At 33.2% G+C, this 15,732-nt stretch overlaps 1 protein-coding gene across 4 annotated transcripts; it reads left to right on the top strand.

Moving 5' to 3' along the window:
• The first annotated feature begins 1,288 nt into the window (after positions 1 to 1,288).
• On the top strand, positions 1,289 to 15,491 carry LOC122822036 (nuclear GTPase SLIP-GC-like). 4 transcript variants are annotated; one of them, XM_044100383.1, is made up of 27 exons: positions 1,293 to 1,491; positions 1,582 to 1,663; positions 2,553 to 2,665; positions 2,860 to 2,904; positions 3,332 to 3,459; positions 3,536 to 6,488; positions 6,575 to 6,656; positions 6,995 to 7,107; positions 7,470 to 7,514; positions 7,880 to 7,904; positions 8,007 to 8,087; positions 8,861 to 8,954; positions 9,679 to 9,895; positions 9,993 to 10,226; positions 10,346 to 10,552; positions 11,561 to 11,736; positions 11,890 to 11,974; positions 12,085 to 12,172; positions 12,285 to 12,406; positions 12,601 to 12,777; positions 12,881 to 13,035; positions 13,253 to 13,370; positions 13,566 to 13,674; positions 13,766 to 13,899; positions 14,271 to 14,352; positions 14,428 to 14,505; positions 14,591 to 15,491. In XM_044100383.1, exons 7-26 carry the CDS (start codon positions 6,590 to 6,592, stop codon positions 14,484 to 14,486), a joined length of 2,388 nt encoding a protein of 795 aa, XP_043956318.1. In that variant the 5' UTR covers positions 1,293 to 1,491; positions 1,582 to 1,663; positions 2,553 to 2,665; positions 2,860 to 2,904; positions 3,332 to 3,459; positions 3,536 to 6,488; positions 6,575 to 6,589; the 3' UTR covers positions 14,487 to 14,505; positions 14,591 to 15,491. The 4 variants fall into 4 exon arrangements, with proteins under 4 accessions (XP_043956320.1, XP_043956319.1, XP_043956318.1 ...); XM_044100381.1 differs by having other exon boundaries at positions 3,332 to 6,488; XM_044100385.1 differs by lacking the exons at positions 14,271 to 14,352; positions 14,428 to 14,505; positions 14,591 to 15,491 and having other exon boundaries at positions 1,289 to 1,491; positions 3,332 to 6,488; positions 13,566 to 13,691; positions 13,766 to 13,862.
• The last annotated feature ends 241 nt before the right edge of the window (positions 15,492 to 15,732 follow it).

Raw genomic sequence — 15,732 nt, 5'->3', positions numbered from 1 at the left:
GGAAGAAACAGGAAGATGCAATTTTATATTTTGTAGATTTGTTCCAAAGAAGGAAGTCAAGTTTCAACAAGAAACTGATGTAAAATACTGGAATGGTTTCAATAGCGTTCCAACAGAAAATAGTGGTTTCTCTGCTTGATGTTGATGAAATCTTTCACACTGAAGAGAACTCCTTACAGTGCTATATACATTAATAATAAGCGGAGGAAGGAACAAAAGTGTCAGATACTTCTATCAAATACAGAATAGAATGACCTGAGAAAACACAACTGTACAAATTGTGGAAACTCTGAAAATAAATTTACAAAAGTAAATGCATTAAATAAACAAAATATATAGAAATGCTCAATTTAAGATAATTACTAAATCCAAAATAACAATATTGCCAACAACATTATAGAACTTGCCAAACTCTTAAAAACGTAATTGGATCAGGGAATTCTTTCTAAGATTGCAAGAAAACTATCAAATTTAAAAGTTAAACTATAAGGCATTGAAAACAATGAAAACATCTAAACTCTCAGCTATCAACAAATCTTCAGGAAGGCTACTCTAAAGCTGAGGGGTAAGAAAAATATGCCTAATTGTGTGTTTTAGTGCTCTTTTTAAAGCTGCAGTAGTTTTAGAATAAACTTTTTTTTAACATATTTGTTAAAACTGACACCATGTTGTGAAAGTATATGAAACAAATGATGTGTGACAAAAACACCTCTTCTCAGTGCTATAACTATCTGAATAAATGCACGGCTCTCAGTCAAAAACAACCAACGAGCCAGAGGCAGGTGGACGCTTTACCGATGTCAGTTGTGCTCGCATACTGACTGCTGAATGTGTTAATGTGAGAAATAACTTACCGTTCCAGAAAAACTGTTAATGTGTCATCAGAGAGAGAAAGGCACTGTACAAAAGGTACGCTAATTAAACTAATTAGCTTAAATTTTAAACAAATTAAACCAGCTCCTTTAAGTTGTTTAATTAAACTAATGAAACTAATTAGTTTATGAATTAGTTTAAGAATTCTTAAACTGATTCTTAGTTTAAGAATTTCTGTGTGCAGATTAATCAGTATTTTTTTAAAAGAAGTATAAGTTTAGGCGCTGTACCTTTGTACAGTGTATACAAAAGGTTGATTAACAGATTAATATTTAAGTGTTAAACTTATGCTTCTTTTAAAGAAATGCTGATTAATCTCCACACATAAATTCGTAAACTAATTTAATTAGTTAAACTAACCGTTTGTTTAACAGTGTGGAAGCGTCTCGGTGTTGCCACCCCTCTTTTTTTTTAACCAGCCGACATTTTCCCTTTTGTTTTTCTGAGTCCTGACATGCCGCACTATCCTGTTGCTCTTTATCAACTCTTGCTTTCTGCCATTTTGTTTGTAAGCCTTGAGAAATCAACTTTACCTCAGAAATCTCACTGAGTTGTCTGAATTGAACGTTTTATCTCTTCTCTTCCTGCTGATTGAAGTAAAACTTTCTTCTTTGCAAGGTAAGCTTCTCATCTGACTTCTTAGCTCTAAATGACTATTTGCTGAAATAATACATAAATAAAATCCCATCATTATGATTTATCTTTCAGTCTCTGTTCTTGGTCATGGATGATTTTGTTTGTGACAAACTAACCCAGTGGGGTCTGAGTGAGTTGATAGAAATATTTAAAGGTAAAGTATTGCACTGTACTGTTGATGGATAAAAAACAACATGGATAATGTATTTGTGCAGTTGTTCATATGCGTGTGAAACTTCATTAATTATGTACTTATTATCATGGAACAGTGGTCCAAGTTCTTTAACTATGTCATGGTCACAGCATCAAATTTATTTGCAAACACTGCTAAAACACAATAATAATTATTGAATATTTCTTAATGATATTCCAATGATCATTTTAAGAGTACAAAGTCACTAAAGCACTCAAGTTAACAGTTGTTCCTCTAGTGCATTACTGTTTATATAGCTCTGTAGGGGACATGGGGGATTTTTTTTCTTTTATGTTACCTTGCAAAACCTTTGCATTCCCCCACAATAAGTTTTGCATTCTCTCAGAATGATGTACTGGTCAGCTCAAGCGGCATAATTCAGTCCTAGATTTTCCGTGTATGTTAATATTTCATTTGTGATATATCTGAAGTTTTATATATTTTTCTTTAGGATAGAAATGCACCACAAGCAGTAACCTTTAATGGTGAAGTATGTGTGTGTGTGTGTGTGTGTGTGTGTGTGCATGTTTGTTGTACGGTGTGCCTTTATTTTTGCTATGCGATTGATTGCCAACCTCAACATTAGGCACAAGTTGAATATGCCTGATTTTATAATTACTTTTTTAAAGAAACCTATTCACTTTCATCACATGGCCATGATTAGATCCAGTTACCTGAATAAAAAAAATAGCAGTTTTTTCCCAAGTGTTTACTATACACCCATTTTAGATGTTAACAAGTCACTGCAGCAAAAGTATCTTGCAATGATTTTTGTACCATGTTCATGAAGCTTAATTCTGCAGCAGCTTTAAATGATATCAGCATGACTAAACACAACTTTTGATTACAGATGAAGAAATGGACATGGAAAGTCTTTATTGTCTTGAAGACCAAGACATTGATACGTTGATTCCAAAAGTGGACCAAAGGATCCGATTCAAAAAGGGATTTCAGCTGTTAAAGGTAATGCCCTGTTTTATGCCATTTTGATGCTCATTTTTGGCCTAGTGAATTTTTTATTGTTGATACTTGCTTTTGTGACTCAATGCTTTTTGGTGCTTCTTTAAAATAAATCTAAATATCTCACATTCATACATATTATGTAACTTTTGTTTTATTGAATATGTACTTTGGGTTTCTAATGTTCTTGTCAACAGGAAGAACAAAGCAGAAATCCAGGAATGCAGCATTGTCCTGCACAAGTATGTACAAACACATTTACACTGGAGAAATATGAAATAATATTTGATTACTTGGATCAATTCTTTTCATGAACTAATATGTGGAATACAAAATGAAGAAGCAATTAATTTCACCAAGGAATAAGGACTAAGGCATTTATGAATTAGTCTTTTCTGTCAATTTAATTCAATTCAAGTCAATTAGATTTTTTGTACTTTAATCCTCCCAGAGGTACAAATAATTCTGGGGTTACCATTAACTAAATTTTAAACTTTTAACTAAAATGAGCAAATGCAAATCATTTCACATCATTTTCACACCAACTTGATTAAAAAAGGTATATAAACTTGTAAAATGTTACATGGTATTATAAACTTTATGTTTCTTTAAATATTGCCTAGCATAAGGAGTATCGATAGATAATACTTTATCATATGTCTTTCACAGTGTTACATTAACTCTGGATCTGAAGAGTGTCCAACTCGGGATGATTCCTGGTCAATTAGGTCATCATCACCTGGTCGACCAAGAGAATGTCTCCTCACTGACAACAATGTGACATCTAATCCAACCAGGTCCAGCATAAAGTCTCTCAGCACCATCACCGTCTCTGTTGGCTTGTTAAACATCCGCTCACTCACCAAAAAAGAGTCTTTTGTTTCCAAACTTCTAAGGGAAAAGCAGTTTGACTTCTTATGTCTGACAGAGACCTGGCAGAAGAAAAATGATCTTACACATTTAACAAGGGCTGCTGATGGATATTCTCACATCAGCCAACCACGCTCTGAAGGACGAGGAGGCGGTGTCGCAGTGCTCTTCAGAGATAAGTGGCTTGTATCTTCTGCCAGTGTCCCCACTTACAACTCTTTTGAATCTACAGTACTACAAATCCACTTATCAGTACCCACCATTTTAGCCACCATCTATCGCCCTCCTGAGTCCAACAAGGATTTTTTAAACGATTTCTCCAATCTTTTAACATTTTTGTGGTCCTTATCCCCAAATATTATCGTAGTGGGTGATTTCAACATTCACATGGACAAATTCAGCAACACTCTGACGCGGGATTTTTATTATTTGTTGAAGAGTTTTGGAATGCAGCAATATGTTGACTTTTCTACACACAGCCACGGTCACATCCTGGATCTTGTCTGCTGCTCTGCTTTAACGCTTTCAAACTGTACAGCATTAGAAATGCCCAAATGTGACCACAAACTAATTTCATTTACTGTCACTTTGCCACTATCCAGACTATAGTTTCATCTCCTTCCAAACATCAGTAGCTCTATCCTATCTGACACATCTGACAAAATCACAGATCCATTGATATACAAGTTACACAGATGGTGTGGTCTGACTCTACAACAATGCATGGGAAAGACATTCTGTAGAGCAAAACATCCCTTCTTTGGCTGAATGTTAGTTTTTCTCAATTATTTTGGTGAATTTCTCCAAACAGAATCAAAATGTTTTTTACTATTATTTCCACCTCTGAGCAGCGGTTTTAAATTTTTTATGATAAGCTGTAAATATGTTTGGACATGCATTAGTTGCTTGCATACAAGTCTCTGCTGCTTCATAACCGACATAACTGGTGTCATGTCAGTAAAATGAACATCTAGTGATTGAGGATTTTCTTGTAAAACTAAAAGTCTTAATCCAATTGTTTGGGTCATTACACACAAATGTTTTGTGTTATCAAAATCTGTCAATAATATATATTTCTTTATAATTCTTTCCCAAAAATCTTGCATGAAAGTTGCCACTTCCCCACCTTGTCCTTTCTTACTGTGATTTCTTATCGCTGTATGTACTTGGATTATAAAATCTAGTTGAGGCTTAAACCAAATTTTTTGAATACAGATAAGATGTGGTTTGTCTGTCAATTTTTTTTTTTTATTCTTGACCATTACTATTAAGACTTCTGGCAATTCACTGGAATATAATAACAGAGAAAAAAGACCACTGCATGACTGAGTTCGAGAAGATTGACTTTATTAGTATCTCCTTTCTTAATGTCAAGATATATTTGAGCTGCTTCCACAATTATTTGAATTTTTTTTCAGTCTTCTTTTCGTTTTGGGCAGTGCTATTTATTGGCTCTACCGTGAATAAAACAAATTCCTCTTTCATGATGAGTATTGTGTCATCTTTGCTCTTGTCACATCCCTGACAAACAGAACTCCATACTTGTAGAGCTGTCATCTAGAAAGCCCGGTCATGCCTGGCCATCGATCCAACAGACACACCGAGGGCCTTCCTCCAGTTCTCTGCCTTGGGACCCTCTCAAAATATTCATTCTTGTTTTTGAGGAATGAACCATCAACGAGACTAGTTTGTACTAACTGCTTTGAGAAATTCACTTGCCAGTTTTAATTCCGGTTGTGACTCATCTTCACAAGTCCCAACATGAAACAGATATAAGTTATGGGTTATCAGTTATTCAGATAGCATGTCAACAGAGAGTGTTCAAAAACACTTTTTATAGTGCCAAATAATAAGCAGATGAAGAAATGCAAGAGATTAAAACAAACAATTTAAGGAAATGAGGGAGGAATGAGAAATAATGAAATAACAAAAATACATTTTGGAATTGTAATATCAAAAGGGATAGCAGGACATGTCAAACTATTAAAAACTTAAATAGAAGTTAAACATAGAAAACTTGACAATATTGCAAAGAACTCAAATAAAAAAATTTATAGAAAAACATTAAAATATAAGAAATAGTTATAAACTTCATCTAGAACCCAAACTGAATAAATATGTCAAATTTGCTTTTAAAAACACCCAAATTCTAAGCTCCTGTGGAATTCTGAAAATTTCTGGAAAACCAAGAGTCAAAGTTAGAGAACAAAAAACAGCTTTATTGCTCTTGCAAGTGGAGAGCACTGATCAGCAACACTGTCAGACAAACTCTGATTTCCAATAGATGCTTCTCATTTTGCACTCTAAATTCAATAGTCTAAGGCACAGGGGTGTGATTACTATTTCTTCGTCAGCCGCCACATGTCTATACATAAATGAGTTGTTCGAGAGAAACGTTCTGAAAACTTTGCAGAATGTTGTCGGCGTTTCCTGTCAATGACTTCCTGCAACCAGAACATGCAGGTGCTTTAACTTTAACTTTAATAAGTAAGACACATATGGTAAAATGTAATAATTGGACAAATAAGCTGCTTAGTAAAAGTAATAATGGTGTGAATAATTATTTTATTCCAAACTCCCTAAAAATTTATGGAGTTATTATAAATTAAAAACTTCTCATAAAATATTTTTGTTTTTAATTTTGGTTTTGTTTTTTTGCACCAGAGTCAGAATTAAAATGTTTGTCCAGCTTTCATACAGTTTTAATATTCCTGAACCAATTGAACTGGCTAAACTCAAGCAGTTTGTTTTACAGTGTAGACGCCTATGCTGTTTTTGTCACGCCTCTTTTTTTGAACCAACCCACACCTCCTTGTTCCTCATTTTCTTGCTTTCTACCATTCTGAATGTAAAATTTGAGCAATCAACTTCACTTTTGTGAAACACCTTTGAGATAAATTTTCTCTTCTTCATCTGAAGACTGAATTGTTGATGCCATAATTTCATTCATTGCAAGGTGGGTTTTTTAATCAGATTTAAAAATTGAATTGCCTATGTGAAACAATACTCAGATATATCATTAATTTATGATTTATCTTCTAGTCTCTGTTCTTGGTCATGGATGACTTTGTTTGTGACATGCTAACCCAGTGCGGTCTGAGTAACTTGATTGAAGCTTTTAAAGGTAATGTATTACACTGTATATCTGTTATGGACAAAAACAGCGGAGACTATGTATATGTGGTTCTATACCAGTGCTTGTAAAATTGAATTAATTACATGTTGTCATGTAATATGACAAGAAAGTTAAAAAGACATGAATTCACAAATGCCTGTTAAATATGTTACAATAATAATGTTTTGAACACAAAGATAAATGTGACCGTGAATAAGGTGTTTAAGTGCAAGTAGAAAAAAACTTCTTAACCCCAGATAGTGCCTCCCAAAGGACAAAGAGACAAACAGTTCTTCAAATGTTGGCATGACTGATATGATATCTAATGAGATGTTGTTTGATTACAGATGAAGGGATTGATAAAGAAAGTTGTTATCTGCTTCAGGATGCAGACATTGAAAAGTTGATTCCAAGAATGGGACAAAGATTAAAATTCAAAAAGTTACTTAGTCAGTTAAAGGTATGTCCTGTGCTGTTAAAACATCTTTTTGATATGAAAACTTTCACTACAGTGGAGAAATGCTTTTACATATTATTATTATTATTATTATTATTATTATTATTATTATTATTATTATTATTATTATTATTATTATTATTATTATTATTATTATTATTATTATTATTATTATTATTATTATTATTATCATCATTATTATTATTGTTGTTGTTGTTGTTTTTGTTATTGTTATTGTTATTTGTATTTTATTTTATTATATTTTATTGTATTTTATTTTATTTTACATAAAATAGTCCATTGATAATAAAGGCTGAACAGATTTTTTTTCCTACTTTGGGTTTGGAAAAATGTTTTATCATTAGGCAGAACAAAGTCCAAATGAGAGCACACAACATTTTCCACCACATGTAAGTCAAATATATTCTTATTTTAGTTTAAAGTGAAGTATTTTATCCTAACATCTGTGATATGGCTACTTAGTTTTAGTGTTGAATTAAAAGATATAAGTATATCTTTTATACTTATGCACTTATATTTAAAGATATAAGTATATCTTTTAATTGAAAGATATTACATTTAATATTGTTAACTGAATAGAATGAGAGAATTGCATTGCAGTTAGGATGACATCATAAGCATGTTGTTATTATGTTAATTTATCATCAGTATAATGACAATGCAAGTGCAATGAAACAAATTTTATGGACTTTTCAGTTATGTTATAATGGAAAAACATTTCTAATTATAGTCAAAATTTTCTGTTTGTCTTCAGGCTTTACCTTCTACAAGTGACAAGGGTGAGAAATACAAGATCTTAGTCAAAACCTTTTCATGCACATTGACATAAAAAAAAATTGCTTGTGATAAACCAATACGAGTGACTTTTCTTTTTAAACTAGGAAAGCGAAAATCTGACCAACAGTTGGAAAACAGAGGACAACCAGCAGTAAAAAGGAAGTGTGAAACAAATTCCTCAGCAGGTATTTATTTTTATTCGCATTGTACCACATAAAATAATATTATTGGGATATTTAAATTACAGATTATTGTAGGGTTGTGGGAGGAAAGACTAAATTTTCATTTAGGAGTGTCACTGATGATTCACATTGATTGACATACTAACTCAATTTGCAAATATCCAAATGCTTTGCATTTTATATTCATTATTTATAGCCTTTGTATGACAAGGTATTAAATGATCAATTAAAGTTGATTGTTTATTAGAAGAAAAAGAAACTTAACATGACAGATTACATTTCTAATTTAGTAAATCAATCAATCAAGTTTATTTGTATCTCACAATTCAACAACAAGACAGTTCAAAGTTATGTCTTAAAAATACAAATTCATAGAACACACAGTTGGCAATTAAAATGTTAAGTTTTTTCAAATGCTATTGTTACACATCAAAATGTTGATTAATGTTTAATTTCTAATGTTTCTAAAGTAACTCTAAACAGGTGGGTTTTTAGTCTAAATTTACAGGAACTCAGTGTTTTGACTGTTTTGTAATTTTCCTGAAGTTTGTTCCAGATGTATGGTGCTAGAAGCTGAATTCTGCTTCTAATTGAAAAATTGCCTAAAAATTTTTTAGCAACACTAATTATTTGTGTAGAAAAATATTTTTTATTTTAACTCTAACAATTAACATCATGTATGTCACATTGTTCTACCTGTACATTAACAAATTCTAAAGATTCCTCTTTATTTACATTATAGTTCTTTCTTTCTTTATTTATTTATTTATTTCTAGAAACAGAAGCAAAGATATTAACTGATGTGAGAAACACGATGGGACACATCTGCGCCATGTTACAAGATGACAGTGATCTCAATAAGTTATTGAAGTAAGTAGATTCTCTGTTGGAAATAAACCAAAAATAAAGTTTCAAACTGGAAAAAACATTCCTGAAAATTTAGAGATGCAATTTCACAGAGTACTTAAAGCTTTGTCTCTTCTTAATTGATGCATTGTAATTGTTTATACTTTACCAAGAATCTTTTTTTTTTTTTTTTTTTTTTTTTAATGTGATGGAGACCAGGGCTCCATCCCTAATAAATGATTATTGATATTATATTTATTTACAGACCAAATGCGTTTTGTTTCAGTTCTTTATTTCAGTTGCATTGTGACATTTAGTTGAACAACCTTTTTGGGTAGGGAGACTGGCCATCTTTCCCGTTCAGGGAGAATGTGGGGGAAAATGTCCGTTTGTTCCTGATTTCTATTGGTACCTTTACCTGGTATGAGTGTTGGAATTGCCCAAAGTATAAAGGCCAGCTTCTTTGTCTCACTGTGAAATGGATGTCAGTCATGACCTGCAGCTTCAAATAAATCCATCTCGACTGCATTGTGTTGCCTTGTCTCCTTTCCTGAACGCAGCGCCTCCGCTGGTCAAAGATGACATTACATTTTAGCTTTTGTTAAACCTGCCTATATTTTTCCTTTAACTCAGATAGTTTAAATATTGAATATATTATGTGATGTCACGCCACATTAAAGTGCATGTCTGGAGATGCAGACATGCACTTTAAAGCTGAGATGCTCAACAATGGCAACATTTTCTACAGAACTAAAATCAAGAATCTGGAGACGGAAAAGAAGGAGCTGGTTGGTGTCTTTGGTAAAACTGGAGCTGGAAAAACGTCTTTGATAAATGCTGTCCTTGAAGAGAGAAATCTTTTGCCTTCTGGAAGTGTCAGCGCATGTACCTCAGTCATGATTAAAGTGGAGGGTAACAGGAGCAATGAGAAATACGAGGCGGAGATTGAATTCATTTCACCCGAGGTAAGCCAAAAATATACTTATAAAAGTCTGATGAAAAGGTAACTTCTGTAATTTTACACATCACTGAAAAAGCAATTCTTTTTTATTCTTTTTTTAGGACTGGGAAGATGAATTGGGATCACTGTGTAGTATCACTAAAAAAGAAAATCAAGAAGTGCAAGACAATGTTGATGATTCTAAGGAAGAATACCATGATGCTGTTGATAAGCTGTCAGCTCTGTATGAAGAAGAGTGGAAGGGAAAATCCTGTGAACAACTCATGGAGTCAAAGTACTTCAAAGAAATTCCACAATTTCTTCATTCAACAAGCAAAACCTTGGTTTTTGAATCGGTAAGATGCAAAGGTTTTAACAGTAACTATGCAGCAATTCAGCAATATATGTGTATATGTCATAATTGTATAATTATTTAATTATACACTTATATTATAACTATTATTATGTTTTGCAGGCTAAAGACCTATCTAAAGATATTGTCAAATATACAAGGGATGCCGAAAAGAACGAAAACTATAATGAAATAAAGCAGTGGTATTGGCCACTCGTAAAGTGTGTGACTGTCAGGGTACCAAATAATCCTTTTCTCCAACATGTCACTTTTGTGGACCTTCCTGGAAATGGAGACCGCAATAAAAGCAGAGATACAATGTGGAAAGGGGTAATTTATTCAGTACTATATTCTACATGATTTAGCACCTGCACACAATGCTAGAGCACCAGTACTTGGATTAAGGACCATGTCCTTCATTGGCCAGCGAACTCATCTGACCTTAACTGCATAGAAAATCTATGGGGTATTGTGAAGAGGAAAATGTGATACACCAGACACATTTCAGAAGCCGATGGTCACTATCAGGGCAACCTGGACTCTATAACACCTGAGCAGTGCCACAGACTGATCAGCTTGATGTCACGCCACATTGCTGCAGTAATCTGTGCAAAAGGAGCCCCAACTAAGTACTCAGTGCTGCATATGTTCTTATTTTTTATGTTCATACTGTTCAGTTGGCCAATATTTCTAAAAAATCCTTTTTTGTATTGGTCTTAAATAATATTCTAATTTTCTGAGAGGGGCTGCACAGTGGCGCAGTTTGTAGAGCTGTTGCCTTGCAGCAAGAAGGTCCTGGGTTCGATTCCCGGCCGGGGGTCTTTCTGCATGGAGTTTGCATGTTCTCCCTGTGCATGCGTGGGTTCTCTCCGGGTTCTCCGGCTTCCTCCCACAGTCCAAAAACATGACTGTCAGGTTAATTGGTCTCTCTAAATTCTCCCTCGGTGTGAGTGTGTGTGTGAATGTTTGTTTGTCCTGTGTGTCTCTGTGTTGCCCTGTGACAGACTGGCGACCTGTCCAAGGTGAACCCCGCCTCTCGCCCGGAACGCAGCTGGAGATCGGCACCAGCAACCCTCCCAACCCCACCAAGGGACAAGGGTGTAAGAAAATGGATGGATGGATGGATTTTCTGAGATACTGAATTTGGGGTTTTCATTAGTTGTCATTTCTAATCATCAACATTATATGAAAAAAATTATTTGAAATATATCAGTCTGAGAGTAAGAATATAATAAACAAGTTTCACTTTTTGAATGGAAATACTGATTAAAATCAACTTTTTCAGGATATTCAAATTTTTTGACCAGCACCTAAATATAAAATGCTTTTTTTTTTCAGATTGTTGGAGACTGTTCTACCGTCTGGATTGTCACTGAAATCAATCGAGCAGCATCAGAGGAAGAATCATGGGACATCCTGAAAAATGTTGGCAGTCAGATTGGAAACGGTGGCGAGTGTCGACACATTCACATTGTCTGCACCAAGTCTGATGATATTGACGATTCAGATGAACTGTGAGTTCCCTGCATTGTTAAAAGTGTATTATTAAATAAAACTCGAAGGGCAAAAAGCCATAGATGGTCTTCCACTTTGTTTTCATGTTTTATTTTATTGTCAGAAGATTCATACGTCTGTTAAGCTCCAGTAGATAATTTCTTCTCTTTTAGCACCAAAGCTGAATTGATACTTAAGAGAAACCCAAAAGCCAAAGAAAGAGTGAGAAAAGAATTCAACAAACTGGACAAGATTAAAGTGAGTTTTATTTACCAGTAAAATGTGTTGCACTGGTAGACAAAATTGTTTGTCAATAATTAAAAATAACATTAATTTTTACGTTAACAAATGATATTGATATTTCCTAGAAACACTTCAGTGATGAGTGTTTTCAGGTGTTCACTGTGAGCTCCAGAGAATTTTTTCGAAAGAGAGATCTAAGTCCAGAGGACACTGGTATGTTGTGCCAATCTGTGTGAAACATTTATCACATAACAGCTTTGCAGAACCACAAACTGTGTGAAATTTATTATATAAATATAACTATAGACATGATTTGTTTTCACAGAAATACCCAATCTTCAAGAATTTTTGCAAAATCTCAATGACTGTCACTCAGAGACATTAAACTATGTGTCTGGAGCTCATGGCATCCTCTCTTTGATTCATGGGGCCAGCAGAAGAAAAGAGGTAAGAATAATAGTAAATGTTAAATGTTTTTAGTGTATTTAGCTGTTTTACTTGCTTTAAGAAAATTGTAAAACAGCACAAATAAACATGATTTAATTACTCATAATGTCCATGTTATGGATATATTTTTCTGGGGTGCTAAATTAAAATAGATTTGGAGTCTGAAAATGTCCTAAACAACATTGTTTTTCTAGGATGACAGAATTAAGGAAGTGTTTGAAGCTCTTGAGAAAAATCTAACACTTCAAATTAAGTCAATCAAAAATGAAATGACGAAGATTTACAAAGTTTTTGAAGAACACCTTCAAGAGGGAGTTGAGAGATCCAAAAACTCATATGGAAACATCTTGAAGTCTACCCTCTATCCCCCTGTATGTGTGCTGATAAGGAAGTACATCTTTGTAAGGTAGCATATTTTTGTCACATGTTATTAAATTCGATTAATTTCTCTCTCTTTTTTTTTCGTTCCTCCAGAAAAGGGATGGTCGGGGATTTCATAAGCAACTGAAAAAAGCAGTAGAAAATAGAGGAGTCCACCAACCTAAGAAAGGAAAAGAAATGAACATCAACATAAACTTGACTTCCCCTCTGGCTGACAGCATTGATGAGGAATTCAGAACCACTTTTCCGTAAGACCTTTATGAGAACATAGAGTCCATCGATCATAAATAAATTCACTGAAGTTCCTGTTTCCAATTACATCTATAAGATATACAGTATATAAGACCTGTAACACACCACATTATATTTTAAAAATCTGTGTAGTGCCCCAAATCATTCATGATAGCATCAATGAGTTTCACATTTTGATATTATTGACAATATTCTGTATTTTTTATGTTGCAGAAATGGTGGAAAATGTGGCCCATTCAAAGGAGTGATCTATAGTTTTTCACTTGTCACTGAAGAACTAAAAGAGAAGTATAAAGATCTGGAACTGCAGCTGATATCTCTCAAGTCAGAGGTAATAAATGAGAAACATAAGTTGTTAGAAACACATATAATAATGAAAGGCTTTTATGCTGGCTAAAACTGAGATTTAAAAAAAGCAAGGACATATACATGTTATTTCTGGCAATAGCAGAATACTTTAACATTGTAGTAAAACTGTTACTTAAACTAATTTTGAATTGCTATCCGTTTTAAATTTTTCTTTTAGGAAGAACGTCTGAAGACAAGTTTGAACAAAAGTATTCGTAAGCGCAAAAAGACAGTCTACAGGAGTCTAATGAAAACTATTGAGGAAACAATGCAAGACTGCTATAGAAGTAAAAAAAATGATCAGGTTATTACAATAACTTACATTTACACTTAGGTATTATTTATTAGCACATAAAACATAATTATTGTGTTTTCCAGAAGCAGCAGCCTTTACAGGAACTGGTACACTGCAGAACATGCGGGAAACTATAGAGAATCACGTACATGGATCACAGGACACCATGTTTGAAGATGCTAAAAAGGTCATGATGAACCACCTGCACAGCTTGATGGTTTGTTACTTTAAATATGTTAACAGTGAAATATAAATTACATTCCCTCTCAGAAGTCTCCACTCTGTTTCATACCCATATACAGATCCATACAAAGCTGTGAAAAAATACATGCCTTTTTTTGCTTGTTTCTCTCTCTTTCTAAAATGTCTTGAGGAATTATCCCATGCATGTGCAATCTGTAGATCAGTGGAGAGATTCTTAATATGTGAGAGAACATATGACTAAAATGTGATCCCTTATTAAAAATACTCCTCCACTATGGTGTGAATAGAAACACATTTCAGGCATTTGACAATAATCACATGCCATTTAATCTTGAAATTAACTTTTGACTGAACCAAGTGATAAAAAGTATAACTCTAAATCAGATGGACGTCCTGAAAAGACTTGAGGATACCATGAGGGAATCAATTGCGGTGTCCCTGAAGACTAATGACCTCTCAATTCTAGGTAAAATGTCAGCTCTTAAAAAATGTATTTAAATAGATATTTCTCAGAAAACCCTAATCAAAACTGTTTTCTTAGATGTTTCAGCACAGCTGAAGAAGGTCCAGAAACTACTTGATGAGCTGAAAAGCTGCTAAAACACAGAACATATTTGAGGTAAAGAACATAATCTATAAATTGCACTCTTAATTAATGATGCAACAAAAACTTTCAGCTCTAATTGTGGCTTTTAATTCAACAGCTGTTCTCATTGGAGGGATTCACCATCATAACATGCTGCATTTGCAGCCCTTCAGGATGAAAAACTGTAGGATTATGAAAAAAATATATATTATGTAATTTTCTTTGCCACTTCTTTCATTTTTTTCTCTTGGAGGGGTGTTTGCAACAATTTTCATTTTGTTTATTAGAGCCTGAATATGGAAAAACTTAGAGAGTGAAATTGAAATCAGGTCAAAGTGTCTTTATTTAGTTCTGTAGGAAGAATTACAGGAAAAAGATATAGAAGACATTTTCATTTTTTAAGAATTTTCTTTGATATTTTATATGTGAAATTTCTTTATTAATGTTTAGTATAGGTTGATTATACTTCTTTACTCTTTGATAATTTTAGAAATGTTTGCTTTACATTTGAAATTAAAATCAAATCAAAGTGTCTTTTCTTAGTACTACAGGACTAATTGCAGGAAAAAGATATGGAAGACATTTCCATTTTAAATAGTTTTCTTTGATATTTTATACGCGACAAAATGTTATTCATTTTTAGCATGTTTATTACACTTTTTTAATACTTTTTACAAATTGTTTGCATTACTTTTTTTCTCCTTTGTTAAAGCTTAAATAAAAAATGTAAAGAAATATAACAAAGTTATGATTATTTCTGGCTTCTGAAGATGACTAAACCTCTAATTATTCTCAATTTTTTAGCTGTTTAATTGTTATCCTAATGCATGTGTGTGATTTGGTATCCTGTGGTAAAATTTAATAAGATAATCAGATAAATGTACATGAACATGTCAGATAATTTCTTAACTCTAATTTTCTGAGTTTTATTCACTGGAAAACTCATAACTATGATTCCTGTTATACTTTCTATCATAGAGATCTGAAATACATATGAACAAATAAAGTTATGTATGACATATTGTGTTTTTTTCTTTTCAATTTAATTATTGAAAAAAATGACATATCACTGTCACTGCAGGTACCAACTAAGTGTTTGAAAGATAAGGATGGATCTTTGTTAACATCTCCAGCTGTTAAATACACTCTATCCTTCATTATCTTGCAGCCACAAAGGTTGAGTGGAAGGGAAAAACTAAATGGTGGAATAAGAGTAACTGCATTATTAAAGGAATGACAGGCAAATTCTATTCAAGAGTT

Source organism: Gambusia affinis, linkage group LG19, assembly GCF_019740435.1.
Source record: "Gambusia affinis linkage group LG19, SWU_Gaff_1.0, whole genome shotgun sequence".
Lineage (NCBI taxonomy): Eukaryota > Metazoa > Chordata > Actinopteri > Cyprinodontiformes > Poeciliidae > Gambusia > Gambusia affinis.
The sequence above is the reverse complement of the archived record's forward strand: the minus strand, read 5'-3'. Positions and strand labels throughout refer to the sequence as shown.